This window comes from Dioscorea cayenensis, chromosome 17 (genome assembly GCF_009730915.1).
Source record: "Dioscorea cayenensis subsp. rotundata cultivar TDr96_F1 chromosome 17, TDr96_F1_v2_PseudoChromosome.rev07_lg8_w22 25.fasta, whole genome shotgun sequence".
In the NCBI taxonomy this organism is placed as follows: Eukaryota; Viridiplantae; Streptophyta; class Magnoliopsida; order Dioscoreales; family Dioscoreaceae; genus Dioscorea; species Dioscorea cayenensis.
The window spans coordinates 22012872-22024922 of NC_052487.1; the positions used below are offsets into that span (position 1 = coordinate 22012872).

The following is a 12051-nucleotide window of genomic DNA, read 5'->3' on the forward strand; positions in this document are numbered from 1 at the left end:
GTTCCAAATTCTAATTGTATAATAATATAACTGAGATCAATCTATCCATTATTCAGTAGCAATACCAATCACGAGGCATCATAACTCATGCACAGAAACCTTTCTTATCAGTTCATAATTAATTAATTAATTAATTAATTTTGTATTCTTTTTAAAATTATTTTAAAAAAAATTATGTTCTCGTATATATGTATATGACGCTTGTCACTTTAGTAAAAAAAATTATATACTTACTTTAAATTGAATTCCATGTAAAATTTTAGTATTTAACTTATATTTTTTGTTATCTTTTTGTTTTGTATATATACCTTAAAAATTAAAAAAGAAAAAATATTTGCCCAACTCCACATTCATTGATAAATTTTAGGGTTGTAAACGAGCCGAGCAGACCTGAGTATCACCAGGCTCGAGCTCGTTCGAGCTATTTTTTTGTGCTCGAGCTTGGTTCGCTGAAAAGCTCAAGTAGCTCGAGTTCGGCTCGTTTAAGCTCGATTAGCTTATATACAAAAGTATTTTTGTAATTTAATATAATTTATATAATTATGTATTTTTATAATTTATATATAGATAATTTAATATTTTATATATAAAAACTCGTTTAGGCTCACGAGCCTCATGAGCTGAATATTTTTGGGCTCGAGCTCGGCTCGTCAACGTAAACGAGCAGCTCGAGCTCAGCTCAACTCGTGAAAAATCGAATCGAATTCGAACATTGACCAAGTCGCTCACGAGTAGCTTGGCTCATTTACACCGTATTGATAATAAATAATAATTTAGAAAAGTGACACATATTTTCATAAATATATATTTTTATATATGTACGGTAATGTATCAAAATATTCAGAAATATCTCAGAATAATCAAAATATATTTGAATGTTTACTTTTACTAATATTACCAGCACTATATGTGTAGATGCAATACACAGTGCATAGCGAGAAATTTTTTCAAATAATTGAATTAACTACTGTTAAAAATGAAAGAAAATTATGAAACCAAGAAATTAGAAGAAATTGATAGGATAAATAAATACTTAAATAAAAAGTAGAGATGAAATTTGATAAAAGTCCTATAACAATTCATAAATTGCTTATACATCCTCATCGATCCCTAGCATATTCTTATTTATATCCACAACACTTTGGTATTTACTGTAGTATGGTTGCCATTAAAGCCCTAAGCCCAAGCCATGTTTTTATAGTAATCAATAAATAATATTTAAATAATCTTCATTGAACATATTGAAATTAGTTTCCTTCCAAATAAAATCAGCCTGCCATACCTTAAATAAATAAGAATTACTCCACTATATTTTCAAAGGAACTCATTAATGTGTATCAGTGTATGTGCACATAACTGAATAACTATAAACCAAAAATACACTTTAATACTCAATGTGTGGTTGCAATTTAAAGCTCACTTCCTCTTGAACTTTGATTTCACTGATTAATTTTTATTTTAAATTTAAATGACTTCATACTATAAAATAATACAATATCTGATTTAATTTTATTGTGATCAACGTTATGAATAATTTTCAGTTATATTGCTGATATAAGCTTAATTAAAACTTGGTTTCAATAAGTTCAAAGATAAATGTTAGAGATTATGATAAACACAAGCTCTATTTCAAATTAATTTGAGTTAAATTAGGATTTTAGTTTAGATAAATTATTTAAACCACTGATTATTTTATATAGATAAAATAATTGAGGTTAGTTATTTTATCTAAGCTTAATTATGATATTTATAAATAGCTATTGTTTTCTCCATGAAATTATATATATATATATATATATATATATAATGCAAATAAACTTTTAATGTACTCAAACTATTGATTTGTGTTTTATTTCACAAAAGTTTGTAAATCATATTCATTGACATTAGAATAAAAAAAAACACATACATTAGATTGCAGTCTTTTTTTTAATAGGTCAGTGACGAGAAATAATTTAATAACTAATGATTATATGTGCGAAGTCATCTAAGTCATCTAAGTGAAAAAAAAAATGAATACAAATGAATGAAAACACAACGAAAGGTGGGAGATTACTATCTTGTCAATTTTAATATTTATCTATATTATTAAACACTTTTTTTAAAAAATATATATATATATCATTTATTTATTATTTAAAAAAAAACACATGCATTTTTCAATGCATGTGAATGATTGGGGGCCGGTGACAGTCGAATGAAAATTGCAGACCGCCTAACTTGGCATCTCATACTTTTGATATTAATGTGATCATATGGACAGAAGCGGATGTTTGAGTTCATCAATTAAATATCTCTCTGGAACCTGTCAACCTCTACACAACAAAAACGAATCTTTTAACTCTTCATGTTTTGCACGCTATTCATCCATCTCACACGCATACGCATGTATACAGTACTGACTCAAGTATATAAATATGTAATATTATTATTGTCTATGATCACCACCCTAGCTCTTTTACTGGGGCAGGTGATATCCTTTTCCTTAATTTATAATTTTATGATGGGAGTCAAAATGCTATCTCTGTCACCGCTCGATCTCTATTACCGGGGTAGGTGATATATATCCTTTGTCTTTAAAAATCTAATGATCAAAGTTCAAATCCAATTTGTTTTTTGTCTGCATTTCTCAAATATATATATATATATATATATATAGGTACTCTGTATATATCACTTGTATGAAGTTATTATGAATCTCTTTGCATGCATGCATGCTGCATGCATGCATGGGTTACGCTCTCACGTATATGAAAGAAAAGTACCGAGTTAAACACGTGATATTCACGTGACACTTTGATATATGGTATTTGGATGGATAAACAGGATCGAACACTTCCGCCAACTTCAAAGACAGTGAATATATATATATATATATGTAATTCATGGTCAAGAATGTTCCTCTTCTTATATATATATATATATATGTATATGATTGGAAGACACTAGATAGATAGTAGATAAAGCTTCATTCACCTTTGATATATAGCGCTGACACACCCCACCATACCTAAAGAGATATCATGTATATATATCATCCACGTAATGTTGTTAATTATTATCATGAGCATTCATATCGAATATGTTTATTATTTTTAACAACAATAATTAATAACAACGTACAAGTGGGGGGAAGTGTTGTATGGATGTATATATATCTTTGAATGTTTATTATTATAGTAATTTTTAATTTAATATTCTTGTTTTCAATGATTCAGAGCAACAAATTAATATAAATGTGTGTGTATATATATATATATAAGATCTTATTATAAATTATTTGTTTATGTTTTTGTCATTTGATAGAACCACAGCTGAAAATGAAAAAGGCACGCAATTATATATGAAGCCACTTATCGTTGACTCTTGCATGGTTGGAAGATTTTCAACCAGGGCTTTGGTTCCGCGTGTCAGCATTCGAATTCGAATTCGTCGGGTATCTGATTGTGACGCTGATCAAGAGCTCTCGCCGGATTTCAAGGGATCACATTTTTATCCATTAATTCCCACTAAACCTGGATTTAAGTAATAATAATTATTATAAAGTGATATTGGATTAGAAACCAAACACTCTGAGTTTGATAAATTTTAACTGATCGATCGAGGTCTAGAGAACTTCAATTAAATATAGAGATTTAAGAAAATAAAAATAAAAGTAATAATAATAATAAAGAAGAAAGAAGATAAGGTGAATGGATAATATATATGATATGATGGAGGAGAGACAAAGTATGATGCACATGATCAATGATATGGTATGATAAATGTGTTGAGCAGAGCAAGTGGGATGAGAGGGGGCCAATGAGCAGGTGGGGCGGTTAGCCTTTTCTTCATGTTTCATCAATACATGCATTCTATTCTCCCATTCTCAATTTTATTTTATTTTATTTTATTTTATTTTTTAGATAAAAACACAATAATCGACCGTGTGTTAAAAATATAGCTTAACAAGTATTTGTGCTTGCAAGCTTTTGAAATTACTTTCAGTTTTGTTTTTCAACTTTCAACTCTTTAATTATATATTTATATATATATATATATATATGTGTGTGTGTGTGTGTGTTATTGTATTTTATTTTATTTTTCTATATATATCTCAAACATATACACACACACACATGCACATACATCAATCCTTCCTTTTTGCCCAATGCATGCATGCATGCATGTAGGTAAGTAAATGAGAATGGCAGACCAACTTATCATTTTCGAGAGGAGCCTAGAATTGCTCCAAAAGACTCTTGCTAGACTTTCCCATGACTATAGTCAAGTCAGGCATGATATAATTCTCCAAATTGTCTTTATATATATATTTATTTATTTAAATATATATTTATTTATGGTTAATAATATGGACAAATAACCCCGAACAAATATATATAATTAGTAATTTGGACAAACAATCTAAAATATTGATATTTTTTATTATTACTCCTAAATCATGTACTGAATAGAAGGTGAACTCTCTACCTCCAACTCTGGAATTATTGTAGTGGTGTATATATATATATCTTTATTGGTATCATAAAATATTTTGTAATTATTTGTTTAGAATATTTAATTGTATATTCTTAAAATATAATTTTTCATTATTAATGATTTATAAATATCAGTTTTTATTGTTATTCATAATATTATTAAAAAAAATATTTATTTATAAATAGGCGTATGTTTTTGCACCGCAAACATATCAATCAGCAATGAAATATTTTTTTCACTATTATTTTCTTTAAATGTGTGTGTGTGTGTGTGTGAGCGCGCGTGGTGTTGAATATATTTTGAGTTGATTTTGTGCTTGATTAATTATAATATTGTGATGCAATACATTGTCAACGATGGGTAGGGGTAGCTAATTGTCACGGGGGGTAGTGGGTTGGCAAGTTGTTGATTGAAGTGATTGACTAATTAAAGACTAATGAACTAGTGTTGATGCTCTTAGAGTCTTAGTCCAGGCCACTTGGACTGTGAGCAAGTCTTTATGCTGAAAGCTGACTTGAGTATTTGCTATACACCTTTATAACGTTATTATTAATATTAATATATATATATATATATATATTCAGGTGCATGATACCATTATAACGTTATTATTATTAATATTAATATTAATATTAGTATTAATATTAGTATTAACTGCCCTTATTATTAAGTTCATTGTCTCTCTGGTTCTCTCTCTCAGACTATATATATATATACAGAGATTGTATACACTATTGATCCTTGTAGTTATTGTAGCACATCAAATGGCCCTCATTCACGTGAAAGATTTCTTTTCTTCAAGTTTTTTTTATCATTCTATAGTTATAGGGACATCATTAATTTTGACCATTTGGAAATTCTTTTCTTAAAATAATTGTATTAAAATAATATATTATTTTTCAAAAAAATTATATAAAAGATATTTTTCAAACAACTAAAAAACCTATGCTTTGAGGTGTTTATTTTTTATTTTTTAATTCAAATCACCAACTATAGATATGTTTGTAAACTGGGTATTTTTTTTAAATAGATAAACTATAATTATTATATTAAAATGAGAAATAAGGATAGAACTTGACATGATCTCTCAGTCGTTCTCAATTCATTTTTTTTAGATGATATCGTGTATTTTTTCTTTGTGTTTGTCATCCTTCATCTCTGGTGACGGCCTGACGGGTTCTTTGTTTTTTTTCTCTTGTTTCATGCTCTTGGTTTCATTTTTTGGTAATAAATTAGTGGTGTATTTATTTATTTTTTTAAATATATATATATAATAAGATTTTAAAAAATAACCATAACCACAAAAAATAATTAGATGGCCAACCATTATATATATATATATATATATATATATATATATATATATATATAAAGCAGGCTCTAAAAAAGATGATTAAAGTTGGAGATTATCCATCTATGACAATACATACGTGAGAGTATGAAGCTTATTTAGTTAGATCGACATAACTATAGCATAACTAGCAGGCTTAATTAGCTATTATGAATGAAGAAAACTTAGCATTTAACATTGCGATGGTTTGATATAAGTTTGAATTAGTTTGAAATTTGTTAGACTTAATTTAATTAACTTTATTTAAAAAAATTAGTGATCTACTATACAATCATAGATAATACAGTTTTATTTATATTCAATTGTTGGGATTAAACTTTCAAGCTTTTTGAAGAATAAATAAACAATATAATTAATAAATGAGGTTGGAAATCCAGTGTGGCCACAGTCTCCCCATTAATTGTATATCCAACGGATAAGAGAAGAATTAATTTTGATTTTACTGAAGCATTATTTTTTCCCAACCTCATAAAAATCAAACTATATAAATTATTATTATTATTATTATTATCGTTATTATTATACTCCTCTCATTTTGGATGAGCATGCACAAAGAGGGGTGAGATAACATATGATTAGTTTAGATTCATGTGAGCCCCATTATATGCAATCAGTTAAACAACCTCATCCCCTGAAGAAACCAATATATATATACACACTCATATATATATATATCAACCTGGAAATATATCATGTTGGAACAAATCATAGAGTTGTACTGTAGTGTGCATGGCCTGCAGGGATTTAATTAAAGCTGGCCACATTAATGTTATCAATTGTCCCCCTCTTCATTCTCCACCCAAACAATATATATTACTCATAATTAAGAATATATTCATATATAGTTTAATATTCATGATAGATATATACAAAGCGGCCGGGTATATATTATATATATGTAACTCTATATCATATATATAGAAAATAAAATGAAAGTTTACCCACCTCTAGATATGTATATCATATAGAAAATTAAGGAGGCCATGCATATATACATGCATGATGTTTTATAAAAAAAAAAGTGTAAAATAGATAGTGTAGGTTGGAGTAGCTAGAACAGTATTTCAAAGATGGTTAGGAAGCAAATGCATGAATGAGAAAATTTATAGAAGAAGAACATTATATATATACAATGCATCATCAATCGATCACATGCTTTGTGGTTGGTCCATTGATCGATTGCTAGGACTTGCGGACCTACCCATTCATTAATATATTGGAAAGTAAGAAAAGATAGAAAGAAAGGAAGCAAGAAAGAAAGAAAAAAAAAAGAAGAAGAAAAGGATGGAGCAAGTGAGCTAGATATCCATCCATTGAGATGGAAGAATAATATTGGTAGCTAGAAAGAATTTAATTTGAAGAGATGCAGCAGGTAGCAAGCAAGCAAGCACAAGAGAAGAAATAATAAGGGAAATGGAAGGAGATGACTGGTGGCTTAATTAATGTGAAGGTACATGTGTGTGTGTGTGTGTTGTGGGGTAGCAAAAGCACTAAAGAATGAAGTGGCAGAATATTGCAAGAGCTAATTAAGCTGTGGTTCAGAGGCTCCACGACAACTCAAAACACAACCCACACCCCCTCATCTCTCCCCTCCCTCCATCAAAATCCAAAAAAAATTATCTGTACATGGGCATGACATGTTCCAAGATTCCATTTTCTATCTTCTTGCCCACCCTCTCTCCAATTATTCCACATCAACTTTCCTTTTGTTTTTGTTTTCCAAATAAAAATTAAATTTCCTTCAAGCAATCTACTGCTTTAATTACTACTCTTCCAAAACAACAAATTCAAAAAAACAAAATTAATCTTCCTCTCTCAATGCGACATTACATTTCAAACAACAACAACCACCACCACCACCACCACCATTACCTTTTTCCTATGAGTGGCTGTAAACATTCTTCACTACCCTTGTAACTTTTTTGTGCTTATAAATATGAGGTGCACTTAGTCCTTCCCATTTGTGGCAAACTTAAGAGCACCAAAGCAAAGGAAACTATCTTTTTCTAACTCTTGCTTCTTCTTCTTCTCCTTCTTCATTCTCTAGCTAGTGCAGCTGGCTATATTGTGTTTGTTTGTGCTTACAACACAACACAACAACACAACCACACAGCATCATAAATGGTTTGTGTCAGTTGATTAATAATTAGCACATCAGTTACTGCTTTGAGCTCTAGCGCTTTATTCATTTCTCTGATTTCTTACTGTCCACACATATGTTAATTTGGCCTCTTAGGATTTGAAGAAGTCATGGACGGTGGGTGATTCACTGGATTACAAGGGGTTTCCTGCTGAGAAATCCAAAACTGGTGGTTGGATTCCTGCTGCACTAATTCTTGGTCTGTACTTTACTTCATATTTACTTCTTCAATTCGATCATGTTTAATTACTTAATTTCATATATCATTAATTACATTTGTTTTTTTTCTTTTTAATATTCATGATACACCAAACAGCTACTTACCGTGCATATTCTACTGTGTGTTTTATTAACATGCATGCCATCATTTTAAACTACTTGTTTACTTCTCTGTGAGTGTGACAAGATCTCTGTTATATATTTATATAGATGCTCAATGAAGTTGATGAGATATATATATATATATATACACTTTTCAACTGTTGTATATTCCCATGATAGTTTCAATTCTTTTCTCTGAACTTTCTTCTTGTCAAGCATCTGGCTTGGCATTAATTGCTCCTTTTCACTTTCAAAAGAGTGTTGATTTGTACGCTTCTCACTCAGTTTTGATTTTTATAGTCGATTTATATCTATATTTTTTAATGGTTCCTTTTTTATCGTTTGAGAATTAAGGTCCTTGACTAATATATTCTCAGAGAACAAAAGGAGATGCTTAATTAACTAAAGTAGACATCCTAGGACAACCACATCAAAAAGACAAAAAAAGAGAGGTGATGCTTAAGCCCATCAGAATAATCACTTCGCACTAATTATCAAATATAACCATTACTAGCAACCGTAGCAGTCACGAATATTCGTTCTGAAGTCCCAACTACATTGGATACCGATCAAAGAAAGTGAATAAAAAGTTAAAGCCCTCTAATGACCACACCCGGCCCATACATATATAAGCTTATCTTCCTAGCAACGTACGTGCTTTTTCATATCAAATTAATTAAGCAATACAATTGGTTTAATTATACAGTGAGACTAATTATCAGTTTAAGAGTTATTTATTTTGGTTAAATAAACTTAATTGTGCTGCAGTGATTGAAATAAACGAGAGGTTATCAACAATGGGAATAGCAGTGAACCTGGTGACTTACTTGGGTGGCACCATGCATTTATCAAGCTCAGAGTCTGCCAACATTGTCACTGACTTCATGGGCACTTCCTTCCTCCTCTGCTTGCTTGGAGGCTTCCTTGCTGATTCCTTTCTTGGTAGATACCTCACAATTGGCATCTTTGCAGTAATCCAAGCAATGGTAATTAAGCAGTAATTAACAGCTTGTACTCATGAATTACTTGTTAAGATCAAAATTTAAGTTAAGCTAAGCAAGACACACACATGTATATATATATATATATATATAATATAGTGAATTAATTATAAATGCTAGCTGATCATGCATGTAGGGAACTGGTCTGCTTGCACTGTCAACAAGACTGCCACAACTCCAGCCACCACCATGTGGGATGTCAAACAAATGCCAAAAAGCTTCAGGGATGCAGATGGGGGCCTTATACTTGAGCCTTTACTTGATAGCATTTGGTACTGGTGGTCTGAAATCCAGTGTTTCTGGCTTTGGGACTGATCAGTTTGATGAGACTGATGAGAAGGAGAAATCCCAAATGGCTTATTTCTTCAACAGGTTCTTCTTTCTCATCACCACTGGAACTCTGCTTGGTGTGACTGTTATGGTTTACATCCAGGATGAGGTTGGAAGGAGCTGGGCTTATGGCATCTGCTGTATGTCTATGATCATAGCTATTCTCATGTTCTTGTCTGGAACCAAGAAGTACAGATACAAGAAGTGCTCAGACAGCCCTGTTGTTCATATTCTCCAAGTCATCTCTGCCGCTGTTCGAAAGAGGAATCTCAAGTGCCCTTCCAGCAATGCCTTGTTGTATGAAGATAGCTCGGAGACGATGACCTCAAGAATCCCTCGCACTGACCAATTCCGGTTCCTTGACAGGGCGGCTATCATGACGGAAGATGATACTGAAGTGAATGTACTTAATGGCACATCCACCCTGAACCCATGGAAGTTGAATTCTGTGACCAAGATCGAGGAGGTGAAGATGGTGATCAGATTGCTTCCTGTGTGGGCAACAACAATCCTGTTCTGGACTATATATGCTCAGATGATCACATTCTCTGTAGAACAAGCATCAACTATGGAGAGAACAATTGGAGGCTTTCAGATCCCTGCTGGTTCTTTGACAGTCTTCTTTGTTGGAGCTATATTAATCACGTTAGCATTCAATGACCGTATCATCATGCCATTGTGTAAGAAGTACTGGAATGGAAGACCAGCTGGATTCACCAACCTTGAGAGGATTGGAATTGGCTTGGTTTTATCAGTTATAGGAATGGCTGTGGCTGCATTGGCAGAGATGAAACGTCTGGCAGTGGCTAGACAAGCCGGGGAGGCCGTGGCGCAAAGGGGAGCCACATTGCCCATCAGTGTTTTCTTGTTAATTCCTCAATTCCTTCTGGTGGGTGCTGGAGAAGCATTCATCTACACAGGGCAGCTGGATTTCTTCATTACCAGATCACCGAAAGGGATGAAGACAATGAGCACAGGGCTGTTCCTGACAACATTATCACTTGGGTTTTTCTTCAGTAGCTTATTGGTATCCATTGTGAATAGAATCACTGGTGGTGGTGGTGGTGGTGGTGGTGCTAATGGCCAAGGTTGGCTGGCTGATAACATTAACTATGGGAGGTTGGATTGTTTCTATGGTCTTCTCTCCGCATTGAGCGCTCTTAATTGTGCAGCTTATCTTTTATGTGCTGCATGGAGCAAGCCTAGGATCACTAACATTAATAATGACATGCAGCAACAACAGCAGCAGCAGCAGCAGCAGATTGAGACTATGACTAAGACTTCCATGGATAACATTAATGACAATTGCTAGCAAGCAACATAATTAAGCTACCTAGCTTTTCTAGTTACACTGCTTGTCTTGCTAGCTCTACGTACGTTGATCATCCATGATCACTTTATCTTCTTACTTTCTGCTCTTTATGTATATGTATATGTGTGTGTGTATCAATGTAAGAATTAATTAATGGCCACTTGTACATGCAAGTGTTTGCAAGTATTATTTGTGGCTTCGTCTGCAGCTAGCTTTGTTACTTTCATGTTTTAATCAAAATATATAATGCAAAAGATGATCATATAAATGAAAAACAAATCTTTCAAACAATAATGCGAAATGTCATTGGTGCACATAGATGGATTGTTTGACAAGGTTCAGGACAGAGAAATTAATTAATGTGATCAAAATGTGGGCATGCATGTCCTTGTCACATCAATAAATTAAGCAGATATAACATCCTTTTAGACAGCCGTGCCCACACAATTTGCGCTTTTGACATCTTTAAATTTTATATATATATATATATATATAGATATATCACACAATCTCTCAACCGCCCTCTGCACACAACTACAAGAGCTAGCTTTTACAAAGTCAATAACATGTTTTGGAAAGGTAATGGCCCCACATCTAAGATTATTATTATTATCATAAGAGTGTCTAGCTCTCCAGATTATCTAGCTAGCACTAAGCACTGAGCAATGAGCACTATGTATATATGTTGATGTTGCATTAACATAAAGAAAAGACCCTACTCGATCCACTTCTCCGACAAATTAACCACATTATTGCTACTTAACTTCCACTTACTTTGGCCCATCATTTGATTTTGGAAAATAACATTGTAATGAACATGCCTTGTCCGTGCCAGAAATTATCTGCTTTGATCCATCATATATACATGAACATTGAACTTTACAGTTTTATTCCATAGAAGATGTCTCCCGTATTCAGATCCAAGTCCTGTATATATATATATACATACAAGAAAAAAAATCGTACTTGATGTTAGAAATACTTTGAAAGTTGCCCTTTATTTACGTTCTGCTTGTTTGTCAGTGTTGGATGTTACTGTTTTCCGTTTTTATTTTTAATAAATCTGTAATTTATTCATTTTTATAAAAAAAAAAAAAAAATGAGCAATACGTAACTA

The 12051-nt window shown here is 31.9% G+C and overlaps 1 protein-coding gene across 1 annotated transcript; it reads left to right on the forward strand.

Annotated features, from left to right (window-relative positions):
• The first annotated feature begins 7773 nt into the window (after positions 1 to 7773).
• Positions 7774 to 11154, forward strand: LOC120280752 (protein NRT1/ PTR FAMILY 6.2). The gene is made up of 4 exons (XM_039287698.1): positions 7774 to 7954; positions 8067 to 8169; positions 9060 to 9277; positions 9429 to 11154. Exons 1-4 carry the CDS (start codon positions 7952 to 7954, stop codon positions 10932 to 10934), a joined length of 1830 nt encoding a protein of 609 aa, XP_039143632.1. The 5' UTR covers positions 7774 to 7951; the 3' UTR covers positions 10935 to 11154.
• Positions 11155 to 12051: the final 897 nt, after the last annotated feature.

Bases quoted from the DNA above. Each gene is read 5' to 3' on its own strand.
- LOC120280752 (XM_039287698.1), top strand. The intron at 8,170-9,059 runs GTCTGTACTTTA...ATTGTGCTGCAG, and splicing joins TCCTGCTGCACTAATTCTTG to TGATTGAAATAAACGAGAGG. The intron at 9,278-9,428 runs GTAATTAAGCAG...TCATGCATGTAG, and splicing joins TTGCAGTAATCCAAGCAATG to GGAACTGGTCTGCTTGCACT.